The sequence below is a fragment of the Coloeus monedula genome, assembly GCF_965178545.1.
Source record: "Coloeus monedula genome assembly, chromosome: 7".
Taxonomy (NCBI): Eukaryota; Metazoa; Chordata; class Aves; order Passeriformes; family Corvidae; genus Coloeus; species Coloeus monedula.
In genome coordinates this window covers 30,277,262-30,297,506 of record NC_138787.1, presented here as the reverse complement: position 1 = coordinate 30,297,506, position 20,245 = coordinate 30,277,262, and the positions used below count along the sequence as shown (strand labels likewise).

Genomic DNA, 20,245 nt, shown 5'->3' with positions numbered 1-20,245 from the left:
TCATCAATAAATCGCTGAGGTGATTTTTAGGAAAACCATCCCAGATAATTGTGAAATTGCGTTGTATGTTCTCAACTTGTTAGGACTTGACTGATGTGCTGTTCTTCAGCTGCACATCGTGTGTGAGGTGAACAGCTCAAGGCAGTAATCTCGTACCTTGTGTTAAGGCATTTTAGCTCATCTGTCAGAACCTTTAAGACACTCCTGGAAAAGGGGAGCAAGCCAAAATGTTACTAGGCTTTGTTTTAAGCTACTTCTTTTTCTGTTGTATTGAACACTGGATGTTAAACTGTGCATTTCATTGCAGCAAACACTTAACCTGCCTTGTTTGCACATGTATAATTTTTGAGGGTAGTATTGATGGTCATTAATTTTATGAGCTTAAAAAAATATTTGTGTTACAGCCCTGCTTGAGAGGAACAGCCAAATGTTTTACAGGCCCCAGACCTGTTGCCTAGGGGTCAGGAAAGAATTTTCCTTCCTGGATAAAGCATTGCACTGTTGGCAACAGTGCAGTATGGGTGGTTTTCTGCTTCATGTGAGCCATCATATGTGGTCGAGTGCCAGAACTAAGATGTCAAACTACTAAATCTAGTCTGGTATTCTAATCCCAGGGGGCTAGATTTCATGTAGCTCATGATTTGAGTAGGTGTTGGGGTGCTAAATTCAGTTTGGTGCCCCATTGAGTAGTTACTATTCTGCCCTTCCCCTTCCACCAGCCTCCAGGTAAGGGAGCTGGATGGTAAATTTTAAGGCAAGCCAGGTCACTGTCAAATCCTGCCCATTTTAATGTGCTTTCTGGTTGTCCTTCTACCACCCTGCTGTTGCATCTGTTTGAATAAGTTAAGTCCAATGATGTGCATCAATTTGAGTTGCTTTTGCTGCTGGTGGTTGCACCGGTACTGTTTGGAACAACGTGCCTGAGAAAATGAATTGGGATCATGCAGTGAGGAACAAGAGGCAATGGGAAGATCAGCAGTGATTCTGCTGTCTATTCTAGGATAGAGAGGAGACCCATTTATGCAGTGTGTTAAGAGGTAAAGAACAGGGAAGCATTGCAAGAATGAAGACTGTGTTAAAGGGAAACGCTCCCACAGTATTTATAAATCCTTTCAACTACCTGCTAATGGAAAAACTAATTTTTAACCTATTTAACTATGGCATGTTTTACATGCATAGCATAAGCTGTGCATGGCAAAACCTTTGGTATCTTCCCTTAGGTTTAGACTCAAGGCAGCAGTGTGTGTGCCATTTCCAACCCTCAGTCAGCAGGTACTCCAGAAGTATGCCTTAATTACATCACATGCCTGGATTTCAGAGGCAGGATCTGAGAGAAGCCCATGTAATGACAGAGGATGGTGACATGGCACAACTTCCTTTGCTGTTGGCATGAGATGTTTGCTGTTACAAAATGTACTGGGCAGCTAACTGCATGAAGCTGCCAGTGGCTTTGGATCTGAACTTTCTGGAGGGCTGCCTGTTCTCAGCCATATAAGGAAGAAATTCAGGAAAAACCCATGTTTTCATGGGAGACAATTGTCTGATGGAAGTGAGTGCTGTGAGAGGACTTGTGCTGATCTGTGATACTGTGATACTCCCAGAAACCTGATATGAAACACTGAGGCATGTTTTGAGGGGGAAAGAACTGAAAAAGTTCTTGACTTAACTGTAGATTTTATTTGATGTTCCTTTCCACGTACCACTGGAGCATTCTTCGGAAAAATGTGGTGCACTGAGAAGTTACTGAGACATTTTGTATCAGACAGACGTTGAGGTATAGACAGCTGAAATAAAAATAACCCCCCCCCCCCCCCCCCCCCCCCAAAAATAAATACAAAGGGTGGCTGTGAACAGCTTATTGCACACTATTTTCTGTTTGGATCTTCTACTGCTGTGTCTTCTTCCTTGGTGTAATTGCCCTCCCATCATATTCACCTGCCACATATGTGTTCTCATGAGTAATGCATGCATTGTTTTATTTGGGTTTATTTTACTGTGTAACCCTATATTGGCATATAGAAACACTGTCAGCTTTACACAAGGCCAAAGTGGAAGTTGCTGCTCTGCTGGGAAGTGGTTAAGGTGAGATTCAGTCAAAATTATTTCCTCACACAGTGTCATCTACACCCAGAATTATTCAAACACACTTCCTTTCATCAACTGACACAAGCACCCATGTGTTGACACCCATTTTTCCTGTCTTGCAAAAGTTACATCCTTTAGAAAAAACTGTAGATGTTCGAGTTGCTGCTCAAGAAATGTCTAGGTTTTAGGCAGGACTGGTGGCCCGTGAGCCCCACTTCTGTCTCTCATAAACTCCTTTCATACCTGTTTCCCTGTCACCTGTGGCCATCATAATTATACTCAGGATTTTCCTGGAAGAAGCATTTAGGCATTCCTTGTGTAGTCTGTGTGCAGAGCATGTGATGATGCTCAAAAGTGCTGGACCTAATACACCATCCCCTGCAACTGATCTGTGCATGCGCTGAGGCAACAGCCAATATTTCTGGATGTTTGGCAGCAAAGTTTGGTCAGACCTTTTGCAGAGTTTTTTTTCAATCTGCCAGATGTTCAGAAATCCTAGACAATGCTGAATATCCTCAAATTCCACCCAGACAAAATTTCTGTGCAGGAAAGAGGCCATGACTGGGGAGCACTGAACATACACATCCCTGTTAGTTTCTCCGGGTTGGTTTTACTCTTTTGTATAATTGAGCCTGTGTTCAGTAACCCACCCACCTCCAAACTGTGGAAGAAATGTGCTATTTGATCATATCACATTCCTTGTTCTATTTGCTTTCTGTCTCCTTTGCCACCTAATTGCTTATCTACAACCAGCTGGGGACAGGAGTTCTGCTCCATGCAGTGCCAGAAAGATTGGCTCCCTATTTTTGGTTGTTGTGGTAGGAACTGCTGTAATTAAAGGAATATCAAAAACAATCTAGTAATTCTGATGGCAATAATAATAGAAGTTTTTTCAAACACTACAACTAATGTACATATGGGATTAGAGAGAATCTTCTATTATTTTGTGTAGTGCCTACCCAAACCAACATTGTTTTAGCTGAAGCCAGACCACATATTTGTGCTGCTCTTTGTTACAGTGCGGATACTGCAACATGATGTATCAAACAACGAGGCCCGTGGAAGAGATATATACGGTCTGATTCTTGATAGATGTTTCAGAGATGTTTATTTCCCCAGCTGCGTGGCTGAGGATCTGCTGAGGAACTGCTCAGTCACAGGACCCGAGGGTCCTTGTCCGTGCAGGGGAACACAAAACAACCAACGGGGAACGAGGCTGACCAGGGGTAGGGAAACGCCGTGCCTCCCCTCAGGGCCCCTCTCCCAGGACCCCACAGTGGGGGGGGAGGGCCCCAACAGCTCTTGGTCACCACTTTCTTTCTTTCTTTACTTTTTCTTTAACATGTTTCTAAATATTTTGGATTTTGAGGTGGAAGCAATTAAAATCACATGACAAAGCTGACAATAAAAATCGGTGTGATTTAATTGCGTCTACCTGCCCCCAGTTTGCTTTGGGGGAACCAACAAGCTGTTCATTCTGACACGTTTATTGTAGGGATCTTTTTTGTGATCCCCTGCTAGTGTAATGTTTTGTTTTAAAGCATAGCTCTGTGTCAGCTAAAGAGGAAAAGAGTATCTATTTAAGAATTTATCCATAGGGATGTCCCTAGGGTTGATTTTGAGAAAATTTACTTCATTAGCAGGGATTTCTGGACTTGCTATTTTTCTATAGTCATTAAGCAGAAATCAGAAAAAAAATTCCTAAATTATGTTTTGACAAATTTGCTGAGGAAAAGGAGAAATAAAATATTCATATTGCGGTGTAAAAGAGGTTCAGTCTTTTACAAAAATAATGATGGACTAAATACCATGACTAATTACAAAGGCCACTGTTTAGGTTTGATAATATGCAAGTATCTGAAAAAGGAATAGAAGAAAATCTGACTATTTCCAAGGAGAAAAACAGCTAATCATCATATCCTAAACAGCTGAACAAAGATTTGCCCAGAGATTGAATCTGTGTAGGTCAGAGTAGAACCAGTCTATAATTCTTCGTGGGTTTTCTGTCCCATGATGGTTAATCATGAATCTCTCAAATTTCAACAATGTCTTATTAAGTATTTCAGTTCTGCTTTTAATTTGAAAAATATCATCATCTTTTCCAGACTAGTCTCCCTTGCTCCTCTGGGTCAGTGCATAAGTCTTTGTTGTGGCTGATTCCACTGGCAATAAAACTCATCATGTAGCATTGTGCTTTCTTATTTAAATAAACGTTCTTAGTAGTACATGAAATATGGCAGAAACTTAGCATTATGATGTTTTAAACTTGATTTTTTGGGGAATTGTGCATTTGACTCTTATCACAGTTATATTAGGTTTAAAAGTTAAAAAAGGTCTAGTAACTGTAACAGAACTGAGAGTAGTTGACTTTCCTTTCCTTGTGCTGCAATAGCCTATAGTGGTGTGACAGATATGAAAAGAGAGGAAAAATATTTTGGTTGATTTTTTTTCTTCCAGAAATATGTCTCTACCTGGAAAGCTTTAAATTTTGCTTTTCTAGCCCACCCTAAAGGTGGGATAGAGTGCTTATTATCAGATGTGCATTTGGTTAACTAGCAATATATTTGCTTTCTGCCATCATAAACAAGTTTTGAACTTCAAGCCCCTTACCTGCATTTGACTGATAAAACCAGAAAGGTTAGGGAAGGGTTCAGCACCATATGTAGCAGTGAGAACCCCACACAAAATAGCAAAGTATGCTTTTGACTGTCTGTAAAAGTGTCCTCGAGTATTTGCACCAAATGACGCCAGGTCACATTTTGATACAATTCTGCTTTGTCCCTGTGGGAAAAGAGAGTAGTCATTAATAGACAGCAAGCATTCAGAATCTTTGCAGAAGGCCACATGTGGAGAAGGTTTATAATCAAAACACATCATTACTCATTGTGGTTTTGCTCAGCCCACGCTCACTCTAGCACCTAGACTCCAAAGCTAGAAATTTCTGCTTTTGATACGTTACTTGGCTCTGTTCACTCATGGATATAGTATGAAGTTTGGAAACCTACTGGGCAAAACCAGACAACATAATATTTTTCCATGTAAAATTTGGACTCCCCAGTATCTAAATGCACACTGAATAGAAAATTGCATTGCTGTGAATTCAACCCATTCATGAGGGGGAGAAACCCATCTGTCTGACAGGGAGCAGCAAGGGCTGGCTGCTCCCCAAAGGAGCATGAGCCAGGAGCTGAAGGGGAGCCATGCACGGCTGTGCCATCACCAGCTGGCCACAGTCCTGCAGGGTTTGCTCCCAGCAGGCACTGCCACGTGCTCTGACAGGGTCCTCTGATACGCCCAGACATGGCAAACAATGAACCAGGGTCTGGATCCCAAAAGAGGATACAGTCAGGAGCAAAATTAGGCAAGGCCTGATTGTTCTTCTATAGGTTTCCAGTTCAGTATTTAATGTTCAGTCTGTAAGACATTATCTTGATACTAGAGGTTACTGGATCTCCAGCAGGGGCCTGAAACAGCGTCCATTTTTCTACCTAAGCTTTCAGAGTTCACTGTTTAGTGTCTGGGGACAAACCTGCCTTCCTCATGATTCTTAAGCCAACAGTCATCCCAGTTCATAATTCAACACCCCATGTGAATACACATCTCTGTGTTCTTCTCTTATGTTGGGGAAATAAGCTTTGGAAGAGGAGAGATGTCGATATGTTGGTCTAGTGCTTGCTGAGGGAGACACTGCTACTCCTCTTGCTGTCAGAGGTTACATGTCATAGCTATGCACTGGTTGGAGCCAGAAAATCAAGGCGTTTCACTCACTGGTCGTCCCTGGGGTGACTAGTCCAGCTCAAGGGCTTTGAATTACCTGCCTAAATATGCTGACTTTATTCTTCTAGGAAAGCTAACAACCAGGCTATAGGTTAGGAATTAAATCATGTTTTTTGACTCACAAGTTAGTAACCTGGTCTCTAGACTAGCCATCCCACATTAAGAATATGTTGCAGTGAGATTCTGGAGGTTATCTAAGGTTTTACACCTTTCTTTTTCAGAGGAGTTTTAGGAATAGGCAGAGTGAAAACCTGGAAGTTTTCGTTTAAAAAAAAATAAAATTATAGGCTTTCTGATGGTGAAGATAGCTTTATTCTCTTTAAGTCAGTGCATTGTTGTAAACCATTGTTGTAAAGCCAGATAGAACAAAGCAATCTTTGTCTTCTGAAAATGCTGTGGCTAAAACTGCTACAAATTCACAGTCAGCTTTCCATTGTTTTTATTGCTTAGATGGAGACCTTTGTAATTCATTTGAAGAATGAGGCAAAATGGAAAAATAAGTTATTTTATCTTTTTCTGAATTTTCCTTGCTTTTCTGCATATTTTTAAAAATACTGTTGTAAATGTTACTCTATGGAATATATTATTTATTATAAATACCACAGCTGAGCTTACTAAAACACTAATTAAAAGTCTTTCTGTATTCCAAGTGCAACTTTTCATTTAAAGATGTCAACAATCTGCACAGGGAGCCCAAAGAAAAAGGAGACGCAAAGACTGACAAATGAAATAATTCTGCTCATGGTTATTTGCCTTTTGGCAATGGCCTACTGAGCTTACTTCATCCAGCTCTGTGCTCTCTCAACTCACATTGAAGGAGAATGATAATTTTCCTCCAGCTGCATTGTAGAGTCAAATCATAACTGTGTGGTTTGAGAGTCTGCCATTTTTTCAGTATTCCCATAATACAAAATCAAACCTCTAGTTATGCTGTATGTATTATTTAAATTGGTTTTGCAAAGCTTAGAATATTAATGCAATGCACACTGTTTTGTAAAAGGTTTGTAAAAGCACCTGCACACATATGGTAGTATGAAATCTAACTTGTATCAGAAACCTAACTCATTTATGTCACACTCTTGTAATGGCAAACAGTGAATAAAGAATTCTTCTGTTCCGTGAACTCTCTGGAACAAGAGTTCAGTATATTTAAGCTTGATTATTTCTGTCTATATAAATTCTGGTGCTCCTTTATAGAAGAATAACTCAGCAGTTTGTCTCTGCAGGGAGGAAAATATAAATATTTCAAAACAAAGTTATGCTCAAAGCCAAGGCACTGGAAGAAAAATTATGATAAAATCTTGGAAATACGGATTAAAGAACTATGGCAAATGTTATTGATTTCTGCTTATTTCACGGTACCACTTAAATAGTCTAATTCAACTGGAGTCATAGTGTTTGTCTGCAGTATTTAACACATACACAGGCCAGAGTAGAGCTGGATCCTTCCCTGGTGGCCTTTCTAGCTAAAACAACAGAGGAAATAATCACTGTTACCCCCTTGACATTTATGTGGGGTACAAAGGCAGGGTGAGATTTGTTGTCTTGTGCAAGGTGACACAGAAATACAGAGATACATGCATGGATTCAGAGCTGAATGTCTGTCTTCCAGAGGTTCAATTCCCATCCAGTATCCTAGACATGAACCTATCCTTTTGGCAGACAAAGAAATTCTGATTTTGGAAGAGGAAGTCAAGATGCGCAATAGGTGGAAATATCACAGCTATCTAAGTGCCTGCTGTTGGATTAAGAGCATCACTTTCACAATGCCACAACTGGGTCTTCAGAGCCTTGACTCAAAGCTGGTTTGTTGGAATATGCAAATAAACAGAAGGTTTGTCTGCCTGGGAGACTATGGCACACCCATAGGTTTAATGGAAAACACGATGTTGGATTTGTTCAGACCTCTCAGTAGAATGACAGCAAGTGCAGTTAAGTGGAACTCTATTGAAAGCATACACAGAGTAAGCACTTTTTCCACAACCTAAACAGCTGCTTTTCAGTGCACGTGTGTTTCTCTTACCAACATCACAGCAATTTTAGTTTTGAGAGAAAGCATTAGAAAGAAGAGGTGAGCCCACAAACTTTCTCTTGAACTCAGCATGTCTATAAATATTTATCCTGAACTGTTGAACTAGAAATTTATGATCACAGCAATTTATACTTAGTATTTCAGTTAGTGCTTTGAGGGTTTTCCTTTTAAACTGTTGTTGCTCAGCCCGTGGTTTTTATTTTTATGTTAAACACAGCCATTTGTATGCCGTACTGTCTGAGTCACCTCTGCTAAGATGTTATTAAAAAGTCTATGTGTGTAGCTAGGAAAGCTTATCAATTTCACAGATTATTACAGGATAAAAGAATTACTGACTGTTGCTAATAAGCAGTGGATGTTTTGCAATAGGATTTTGTACAGAAATCTTAATTATTTAAGACATAACGGTAAGTTGCACATGGTGGAATAAACGGGAGGAAATAACCTAAGCTTTCTCCTAGACTTTATCCAAGGTTTAAGGCATCTGCTTTTGAATTGGCAGCCTAGAGGAAGGCTTTTTAAAAATGGGAAAAATCAGACAATGACTATATACAAATATAAAAAAGATCTAAAGATGGACAGAGATTCAGTCTATAATCCCATATTAAGTTAGAAAACTTGTACTTGCAGAAGAAAAGGTCCAGGTGAACTCTATGGGTGGTTTGCATAAAACTCTTGTCACGCACCTAATGGCTACAGGTCAGCTGGCTACAGCGTGGGGAGAGTAAAAAGGCAGATGTTGCTGCTGGTAGAATGATTTATGAAAGCTGCATCAGAAAAGCTCTCTGCGAGAGCAACAGCTGTGTGAAAATGCCCCCATTGGTGTAACAGATGTTTCCAGCCCCTGATTCAGTTGGTGATTGACATCCCAGCTCCACAGATGTGTTTCTCTATGCAGTGTGCTCCCTTCATGTCCTCTGTACAGGAAAGATTGACAGTGTTCTGGATTTCAGTTGAGTCATGTCTCAGGTTATTTCATGGCTGTTTGAAGACTCCTGTAACAATGTTACTTTAAAAGCAATACAGTTAAAATTATTCTTTGAATGAAATGAAATCTAATTTAGGAAAAACACCTGTACATGTGATTAATTCCAAAAGACATAAATAGGGCTTAAACATTCTCTTAAGAGCTGCATAAATTGGGACTGGTGTTTGAACTTAGATAAACTCAAGGCAGATTGACACCCAGTGCTATTCTGAAATCCTATTTGAATCCTTCATAAAAAAATATAAGACAAATGCACTTGTTGAGGTTATGGTACCTGGGATAGCAATGCTTTTTTCAAACAGCTATACTCTGGTGACTGAGCACAAAGCCAATACACTGTGCACCTCTGGGAAATCTTGACACTGAATTTAAAAAAAAAAAAAAGATTAAATGCAGAAGATTGAAGAAGAAATTATGTGCAGCTGCTGTCTGCTTTTCAGTTAGCAGACCATATCTTCCATGGATAGGTCATAAATTCTTCCCTGCTGAGCACCATAAAAACTGATTCCCCTAAAGACCTGTGGCAGTATGTGTAGTGTTCAGAACCTTTGCAATCTGCAAAAAGGGGGTGAATACTGTGATACTGAATAAACAGATTATGCAGAACTACTTTTCAAGAGTCAAAACTAAAATTTTTGGGGTGCCATCTGTAGAAGGATCTTGTGTTTGGCGTTTGGACTATAAAGTATCAAATGCCATTTGGCATGGATGAGTGCAAAGTAGAAAAATAAAACACATCCAAGGTTTACAGAAAGACCACTGTTTTTTCTTGTACGTACAGTAGGTACTGCTTTGAAGTGAGCATGTTTGCTTCTACTCTGTATTCCATTTTTGCTTTAATGACACAACTGTGAATTCTAGACTGCTCTGTAGAAGAGGTAGGTTTTTCGCTTTGTTTGCAAGGTCATAGCTAAGTCTCCAAATATTTAACATTTTCATGTTTAACCTTGCCAGGCAAGTTCTCTGTTTTAGAAGCAAGCTTTTAAAAGGGATAAACTATTCTTGAGATATGGTTTGTGTGTGTTTAAAGTCTCAGAAGGAGCTTAACAATGTATCATGTCCACTTTCCTTTATCAGGAACATCTGCTGTTCATTTGTTAAAGCAAACTGCAGCTCGAGCCTAACAGAAGCTTTGTTACAAGACTTAAAAAGAGTTGCACTGGCCAGAACTATGTTTCCCACCTGTACTAACAATAAAAATTAATTTTAAATCAAAATATAGCACCTATTAGGTGGGTTATAGTTACAATGTTCATTTTGTAGTCTCAACAGTTTTATAGTACTTCTTTCCTGAGACTGAAATTAAGAGTTCAAAGCAGTAGGAAATATTAAAACAAGAAGTGGCTTTTTTCTCTAGTTTGAGGGCACAGCTCTGTCTGCATGGACAGAATGTATGTTATGGTGTGGCATCCTCTGCTAAGTTTCCTCTCAAGTGCTTCATTCCCCTCAGTCTTTTGATGAAGGTCCAGGGCCAAAACTTGTTGGCTCTTGATTCAAGTAAAATAGAGGGCACTGGCCCTCTGATGACTGTGGGAAACACCTCTTTATTTGTAGCACCTAGGATGAGCCACATCCACAGAACAGCTGCTACTGTTTGGATTGAATCTGTTGGGGCTGCATGACAGCCTTCAACCGTATGACCTTCAGATGAGCCCATCTTATAAGTAACTTGCCATAAAGGCAATAATAATCTATTTTTGCTGATACCTAGACAGTGGAAGAAGAGGCACACTATGCAGTCTCTACCACATTTCAAGTGTAAGTGCTATACAGCGGTTTTTCCTGTATCTTTACTTCTTTGATTAGGATTACACTTGCAAAATCTGTCATGCTATTTAATGGAGTTTCTTCTGCTGCTTTCTTGATACAATCTGATGGCTCATTACTCTAAGTCTTGCAAAAAGTGCAAGCAGTTTACTCCTCACTAGTAATGAGTATTTGCTCTGCCAGGTTTGCAGGCAGCAGAATAAATGTCAGACTTAGATATTCCGAGCAGTTTTCCACATCTCCCTTAACATCTCCTTCTAGAGACTTCTAATGATCTGCCCAAAGCACATATTTGGGAGCTCAGTGGTAACATCTGACATCTCTAGCTGAGGCTATCCTCATTTTATTCCTTTGCAGCTTCTGATCTCTGTGGCCTTTACTGAGATGTAGATCCCAGAAATAACTAGTTTCCTCTTGAAGATGGGCACTGAACAGAGAACAGGCTACAAAGCCTTCTCAAGCTTTCCTTGATTTCTGACATTCCTTAATGTTAAGATAGGCAGGCAGCCAAATATGCTAAACCCCTGCTGTTCCTTTAAAGGCAGTGACTCCTGACAGACATCATCTGGCTGATTTCTCTTGAAAGTTTATTGCTTGCCCAGTCCACTGTGGATGTGGGAATTTATTCTCTTCTGCATTGCAGACACCTATATGGATTAGAAAACATTTAACATTCTCATTACTGCCATTCCTCTTTTATGACTTGTTACCCATGTCGTCCAAACTTTGTTTTCATGTTGTTTTGTTGCTTCCAGACACTACAGTCTAACTGTAAATGTACTAAGTACACTACATGCATGTGAATAGACAATATTTCTGTCTTTTAAATGTATATTCAAAATCAATTTTCTTTAGATGGATTGAACCACCCAAATAAAACTGATTGTTTCATTCAATGATTGAAGATTATACACACATAAGTCTTAATTCTGGACTTTGGGGACTTAAGGCAAAGGTAGTCTACAGAAATAGCAGCACAAGTGAATGTTGTGTGCTGACAGAATCTGGATGTTTTAAAATTCTGATTTCATGGGAGAAGAATTGTCTCTTGCAAGGAATTTTACTCATTAATGAATTCATAGTTCAGCATATGAAATCATCTCTATGAGAGGAGTTATTTTGAATAGCAACTTCTTAACAGTTGTAAGATTGCCAGTCTTAGTACGACTTTTGATGTGCCTGTCTATACATGATGAAATCTGGAGAGATTTTACAAACCAGTAACTTTTGATAGCTGTTTTCTTCCTGATGTCATTGCTTGTGTGACCTTAAAGAGCAAAATGGGACATTCATCTAGTCCTTAACATCAAGCACTGAACACCTCAGCCAGTATAATGGATGTAGTGCTGGAATATGTCATGTAATGTTTGCCATCATTTCTAATAGTCTTTAGGTGTTACTATCAAACTGAACAATAGCCAGTAACAGTACACACCCCATCAGTGTTTCACACTTACACTTTGGTTTATTGTCACTTTGGTTGATTCCTTTTGGGGATTATGTTCATCGTTGACCTCACTGGGTCCAGCAACAGTTATTACAAAGCAGGATATGACTTTGAAGTTAAAAACATGAGCCAAAAGGGTGCATCTCATTGCCTTAAACTGCTAGGGAAGCTCTGGTTAAGTAGGCAAACTGCGTTTTTTTGAAATTGGTATATAAACACCTCTTTTATGGAGCATAGATAGAGACCAAGTTTTAGAAAATATTTCCCATGCTTTTGAACAAGAAAAAGGATCCCTGTATTTGGTATTGGTGGTCACTGAATGCCTTTCAGTTTGTGACAGTGGGGAATAGTTTGTAGGGGCACATTTTCTAATAATACTGTCCTGTACTGTACAGTTTCCACTGAACTGTTGTATTTTTTTCTCCCTTATTTCTTTTCTTTGGGAACCTAGCACCATCCCTTTTCAATAGCATTTTCTCAGACACTCAGATGCAGAACAACCTAAACTCTGTGAGTTTCACACACCAGAGGTTCTCTCAGCTCTTTCCACTTGCTGTTGATGCATGGAGCAGAAAGACTGTTTTACCTTAGCAGACTTTTCCAAGAAGGCTCTAAGCAATTGATGGGTCCAGACAAGAACTCAAAAACTCGTTTTGTGCTAATACAATGGTTATTTGCTGCTTGCTCTCAATTTTCCACTTGTTATTCTAGTAGAGCAGGTAAAGAGAAGCTGCAGCCTCACTGGGACTGGCAATACTCACACAGGCCAAGTTGTAAATAAGGGTTATAGCATGCTGCTGCTGGGCATTAAATAAGCAGATAAATTTCTCTTTGGTGTGGATTTATTCAAGGCAGATGTTTTTAGTGAGCTCTGGAAAGGTTTGGAGGAATATAAAACCTGCTGCAGTTCTGGAATTGATCCATGAGGATCAAAACCTGGTAACCAGTGATTTGTTTAAGGGTCCCTGACACTTTTATGGCAAAACCGTGTATTTCAGAGAGGACTGGCTCAGTTTGAAACACATTCCAAACCCAAACCTGAAATAAATCCTTGCAACAGAGCAATTCTGTAAACTTCTGCTTTCCCATCATTTCGTTTTTGACAAAAAATGAATGAAAAAAAATCAGAGTTTGGGAAGGGAATGACTCAACCTTCTGAAAAGAAATGGAATGTTGATCGTCTGTGTTTGTAGTTTTTGGTGTGGCATTTCCTCAGTGGAGAGGTGTGGATGAACACAATAATACAAACAGAGCAAGGTTAAAATAAAGACACAGAGAAGAAATGGAAAAATACTTAATTTAGCCTCAGCCATGTGATCCTGGAAGTACATACATCATGGTCTACCAGAGCTTGAGGGGTCAGATAAAACTGGCCTTGTGCAGTCCAAGAGGGACTTAAGAATATTTTAAAACAAAATCAAAAGGGAAGAAAGGTATTTCCCATTGTTTTGACCTCAGTTGTTCCCTGTTACAACTGATGGAAGGTTTATGCTTGGGACCTTTGAAGCTTGGGACCTTGAAGACGGGTTGAACAATTCAGTGAAAACACCAAAAGAACTGATTATGAACTGGAAAAAACCAGTAAATATATTAGGTGACATGCAATTGATGACTTTCATTCACAGGCTAGAATCTCAGCATCTGTAAACAGATATGGCTTGACTAATGCTAATAAAGAGGCTGTGATGTGAAGACAGAACCACTGAAAAGGTGGTTGAAGGTCACAACAGTTGAAGTGCTACTCTTCTATTTTACTGTACGGTATATACTTGATACATCAGTTTGAAAACACTTTTGCCTCAAATATTTCAAGTAAATCTTAATATATAGTAAAGTAAAAATGAGAAGCGGTAACACCATTCTAATATACTCTCTGGCTTTGGGTAAATCACTTAATGTCTCTGTTGGTTTCTCAGTCTAGAATGAAAAGATAGGTATGAGGGCATTGACATGTTAATAGTATGAAACAGTTATTTGCTGCAAGTCACTTTCTGTGACAGTGAGCACATTATCAACTACCTGGAGTTACAGTATTGTAGCAATCTCATATTGATGCTTCACAACTCCCTTTTTCTGAAAATGAAATGTGCTGAGAAAGATATTCCTTGGAGCCGGTGCTCCAAAGGAGCACCAAATCAATATGCTGGAGTAGGGTGAGGGGTCTGGGATGAGCAGGAGCTGCTGTTTTTCAGAAAGCACTGGAAAAAGACATGGCCACAAAGAGCTTTAGAAAAATGCTGTGGCATTTTTAAACAGGAATCAGCTCCCCGTTGAGCAGGATCCCACAATTTGTACTCCATGGAACATGGCTTTTGCTTAGTTTAAGATAGACTCAGAAAGAATTTGAGAAATTATACCAGAAGGGTAAAGTTTCTCCAGTTTATTCAGCATATTCAGCTCTTGGCAAATGTTAATGTCCTTAATATTGAGTAAGTAGTGACAGGGAGAAGAGGTCACCACATCACTGGCAAAACTAATTTGTCTGAACTGATACCTAAAGATTTAAAGGAAAGACAAAAAATTTCTGACAGTTGTAGGTTAAGCTGCAGCAGATGAGAAACCCAGCTGGAGTGAGGTGGGGCTGGATTAAAAATGAAAGGTTTTAAAGAAGGGAACTTAAGAATGGGTAAGGTTTGGCTAAAGATCGTAGTTTGGAAAGTAAGTGCTGTGCAGTCAGAGAAAGCAGAGCTGAAATGAGAATTGGAAACGGAGAGGAGAATGCTGGGAGGAACTTGCCCAAGCCACAACCGAGCCTTCTTCACTCCAAGACAGATCATCAATATTTTGCCCACCTGGAGGTTGAAGAGACTTCCTGCTCAGTTGCCAGATTTTGATATGTAGTTCAGAAGGCAACATTGCTTCTTTCCCAGTGAGCAAACACAGCCATGACTATTACTCATCCCAGCTCATCTTGATCCACTCAGTTACTTCATGACTTGTAGGCAAAGGATCAAAGAGTCAGAAGATGGAGAGCTGACATATCAGAGGGGAGATAGGAAAGGAGTACTGCAATCAGGAGTTGTTATGATGATTGGGCAAGCATGCTAACAATTAACACATTCTAAAGTGACCCTCAAAGAGGATGGCATTTCTCACAAATCAGAGGAAGAACCATAGCCTGAGTAGTTTTTTATTTGGTGGAAACTGGGGTATGTCTGCTTTTCCCTTTTTTTTTTTTAAAGAAAGTCACAGATCCTCATCAAGTTTCAAGAGCTCAATTGCAAATCAGTAACTCAGTTCTCAGTTACACCAGCCGAGGATCTGCCTGTAAATCTGAAGGTATCATTAATGCCATAGCAAGCAGGGATATACCAATATGGTTGTTACTTAATGAGAACAGGACTGGTTCATTTTGCCAAAAATTCTTCTTTTGGGTAGACCAGAAATCTCTTTGAGCTCTGTGTTTGTGTGCCTATGTGTACGTGCTAATAGTCCCCTCCCACCATAACATAAGAATGACCCTTAATGATGCTTTCTCAAATTGCAGCTCCTTACCTTCTGCTTTTGAAGATCAAGACAAAATTTGCTATGTGTCTGCATCTTTTGCCTGTATATTGTCAGGAGATACTATATCTCAGCACATTTGAGAACTAGATGGCTGTGTATATATTTTCATTATAAGCCCAATCCTTGGCAACCATGCTAGAAATATTTGGTCCAAGAGCCTCACACTCTTGCAAAGTGTAGTAGAATTACTGCCCTTTTTTTTGAGTTTCTGAGCAGCGGGGACCCAGGTGTCAGGAATCTTCATTGGCACTATCACTGTGTTTTTGCAGAGAAACCATTCTAGTGGGAAATTTTTCTGCATAACTATCTATCTGCCTGACTAGTCTTATGATTTTAACTTTGACTTATCCAAGAGTTTTTGTCATTTTATTTCATTTCATTTCATTTCATTTCATTATCTTCTGCCATTTGGCTTGTGAAGAATATGCCTTTAACAGCTCCTGTGTCAAGAACTTTCCACTGCATTGCTAAATGTCCAACATTTCTTCCTGATAACATCATCTGTGAAGTTTATCTTCTTTCTCCTCTCTCTCTCACATCTTTCCAGGTCAGAGGCTACCCTGAGCCACAGATCACATGGTACAGAAATGGGAATCCTATCCCAGAGGGAGACCATTGTGTTGTGGACCGCAGCATCCGGGGGGTGTTCAGCTTGGTCATCAAAGGTGTGCAGGAAGGTGATGGTGGCAAATACACCTGCGAGGCTGCAAATGATGGTGGGGTTCGTCAAGTGACTGTGGAACTGACAGTGGAAGGTAAGAAGATTCTTACACTGTTGTTGTGATGATTATAGAGTTTAAGTAAAGGAACAAGGTGTGTTAAACAGTCTGGTTAAAATCCCAGCTGTACACATGTCCTTTCTCATTGATACAAGAGTAAGGTTCATTTACTGCATTTCACAGGTTAAGATATTGTGCAGGGAACTACACGTCTACAATTAGATTAAGTGTGAGTTCTGTTTCAGGTGTGGGTGATGATGTGCAGGAAACAAAACTCCTAACCTTAAAGACTTTGTTCTAAACTTTGTAATTTTCATGGAAGTCACCACTCAGGACAGAAACTGCTAAGCTGCATGCCTGGTTGTAACTGCATGCTTAATGTCACACAAGAAACAGCCAAGATCAAACCCAGGAATTTTTAAGAGCACATCTGCATATTAGATAGTTGCAAACGGCCAAAGTTAAAATTTAAAGAGTGACACAAAGCCAGGGAAGGATTGAAATCAATTGTACTGCTTCTCTCTTGCAGTTTGGTCATGTCAGAGATCTGTTGAATATCAAAACCTCTCAGGTCACAACTTTGTGTTGAGTTCTTGAAGCAAAGAAAATATCTGCAGCAGTCCTGAAACAATCAGTGTTTGGGTTTATTCAGAGTCAAACCCTCAAATCTCTTCAGAGTACATACTGAAATATGCATAGATCTGGCATGATTGCTACTGCCTTCTGTTGTAAAAGTTATGTGAAATATTTTTTCCCCTTGTTTTAACTTGGGACAACTTTATGAATGGCAATTTACACGGAGGTGAAGAAATTTTTAAAAGTTGCTTTTATATCAGTTTTTCTGACCTGCTCTTTGCTGCAGTTTAAAACGACTTCGGGGCAGTACCCAATGACTGAATTTCTCAGAGTCTAAGAATTATACAGTCTTTGTTCTAAAATCCCTTTATGCATCAAGATAGCAAAGCACAGATTTTTTTTTTTTTCTGTTCTCAGCAAAGATAACCACGTGGGGCTGCCTGCTGCTTGAAAAATGAGCGCCTGAAACTCGATCTAGTCTTTCCATCAGCATGGCTGTCCTGTCTGACAGTGATGTGGGCTCTTGTAAGGCTCTAGAACAGGTGTTTTTTCACAGCCCCAGCGCTGTGTGTCCGCTGCTGCGGCTCCGGGTGTCCCCCGGGTCGGGCTGTGTGTGCAGCAGATGGCGCTGGGCTCCCGCGGCATCTCCCTCCTGCGCACGGCAGCGAGAGACGCGCCGTGTCATTTACAGCAGGTACCTTGGGCTAGCACAGGACTGAAAACCCAACAGAGTAAAGCAAGACCTCTTTCACAGTCTAAACCCCTCTTGCTATCTTAATCTGAAGTACTGGCGCACTGTAGGAATTAGACACAGTGTTTCATCCCCTTGGTTAAAAAGTATTGTTTCATGAATAATCTGCAGCATTGTTACAACTGAGGCTGGGGGTTAGACAGTAACTCTGATAAAGCTTGGTTTTGAAATTAGAGAGCCTAACTTTGAACTACAGATAACATAGCCTTATACTGCAGGTGTTGCATTCCTCCTTTATGTTTGAAACCTGAAGAAATATATATTTTGCATAGTCTTTAGTATCTGTAATTCCCAGTGGTCTTGACAAAACTTCTGACTTCCTGTCTTTCTGTCCTATGCTTACAGGAAACTCCTTGATGAAATATAGCCTGCCATCCAGTGCCAAAACCTCTGGGTAAGCAGTCTACTGGCTTGGATATTGTTTAACAGACACTTAAATATATTTTGGTAGGAAAACAAGGAAAATTACTCTCTCTAAAAGTCTCCATTTATCCCAAGCAAAATAGCTACCATGAGAGCTGCTGGCTTAGCAGAATGGTTGAGGCGGTCAGGAGGATGTACAGCTACTGCTCCAGCATGTTGACTGAGAAATTAATGTGGCTGAAAACAGAACATCCAGCTGATACCTAAATCTTGCACCCTCCTCTGCTGTAATTTTGCACCCTCTTCTCTGCTCTCTGATATTCAAGAATCCTTCCCCACAACTTCCATGACCCAACAGCCTTTTTTTAAGGCCAGAGCAAATACTGCTTTAAGAGTCACCAGTAAGAAATAAAAGCAACTGAAATCAGCATTCTCTCACACAGAATTTAAGTATTTCCAAGTAACACAATGGGTAAACTGTATTCCAGAAGAAATAATTGTTCTGGTTTGGAGTAACTTTACCAAGAACGAGTTGATGGGGTGATGTAAGCTGGCACACAGAAACCTACTTGTACTTTCTACACTTCAGTAAGCATTTACAATTACATGAATGTCACTGTTTTAAAAGCCCCAGGCCTAATTCTTCCAACAGCTGAATTAATTCCTTTATAAGTAGTTTGGATATAAGCATAATTTTTTCTGATTTATATTTTTGGCACTGAGTAGCTTTAGATGTAGACAAAAATACATGTTCTGATTAAGTTACTGATCAGAATACAGATAGTTAAAACAGGAGATTTTAATTTCATCATTGATATGAGCATTTTTTATGTTTGTTTTGAATTTTAACATTGACTGAGATTACAACAGTGAAAATGGTAAGTAAAACTGAGTAATCAGGAAGGCTTTTACATGATAAATTCTGTATTGCAAATAAGCTACAGACATACACACAGGATAAATAATCAAAACAAGAAAGGACAGTTACTGTTAGGTTTTGCTGTATATTCAGACTTTACAAAGCACTATCCTAATCCATTGCATTGCAGAGAGTTAGAGTGATTGTCCTCACTTTTCATGCTCCTGTGTTTTCCTCATATTCAGTATTAATAATTCTATGGTAGGAGAAGGGAAAAGAAAAAAAATATACATTATACATTTCCATTTTTTCATGTCTAGGAACCAGCCATAAAGCTGTAGGCCAGCTAGTAGTTGATTTTCTTTTCCTATGCTGTGTGTATAGATATATAGAGTCACCTTGTAAAGATGGTTACTGAAAAACTTCTTTAATACAAATTTTGTACTTCTTTAGTGGTAGTATGAGGGAGATGACATTAAAAGCTATCAGATATTTAATTATATCATAAAGTGGTTTTCATTTTAGCATGTTAAAATCTTCTCTCAATACTTTTTTCTGGTCCTCTTGTCCATGTAAATCCTTTCATTGGTATCATCTCTTGCTTAGAAACCTCGAGCTGCCCAAATGGCAACCACCATGTCTTGGCAGCACCTTGGACTAAGGTGATGCAGTCTCTGTTAGTATCTGACACCTGGCAGAAATGGTGAAGTATTGACACATCTTACTTGCATGTGGTAAAAGGCCATCTGGAAAAGAAGATCTTGAAAATGGTTCAGTTTGCTTGAAATTAAATGTTTAAAAAAAAAAAACGAAATCACCATCTGCCATCTGCTAATGTGTCTGTTGTACCAAGGCTTCAGAGCAAAGAGTGAGTGTGTTCCCTTTGACATTTACAGACCTGAAGCTGCACCTTTTTGGGTTTTTTTATGCTATGATACTGCTTGATGTTTTATGGTTGGGTAACTGCTTACAGTTTTGGACTGCAGTCGCTGATGCAACTTCAGTTTCATCCCACATGTCATTTCCCAGCTGTGCCAGCCATGTAAGTAGAGCTGGGCATTTACACTTAACAGTAATTCACCTGGGACAGGTGTACTTCGGGTTTCTGCCCTTATCATGTTTGCTTTGCAAACAATGTAGCAAATGAGACTACAAATAAAAGTCTTCCCCAGACCAAAAATATTTACAGGACATGTCGGAAATGTTGCAAAACCAAGGTTCTGATTCATAAATCAGAAATTACTGTGTCAATTGCACTTACGAGCGAAACAAATTACACAATAAAAACCTGTGAACAGTGAACAAGTATGCACAAATAAACTCTTAGGAGGCAACTAAAAAACAGAAAATGGAGAAAACTAAATGAATACAGTG

General features: G+C 39.5%; 1 protein-coding gene across 1 annotated transcript in view; it reads left to right on the top strand.

The window, feature by feature from the left end:
- Window positions 1-20,245, top strand: part of MYLK (myosin light chain kinase) — a gene marked incomplete at its 5' end in the record, with an annotated part of 140,828 nt that overhangs the window by 3,041 nt on the left and 117,542 nt on the right. The window contains 2 exons of the mRNA XM_082284670.1: window positions 16,151-16,358; window positions 17,995-18,043. Coding sequence (XP_082140796.1) covers window positions 16,151-16,358; window positions 17,995-18,043 — 257 coding nt within the window. The remainder of the gene's footprint in view (window positions 1-16,150; window positions 16,359-17,994; window positions 18,044-20,245) is intronic.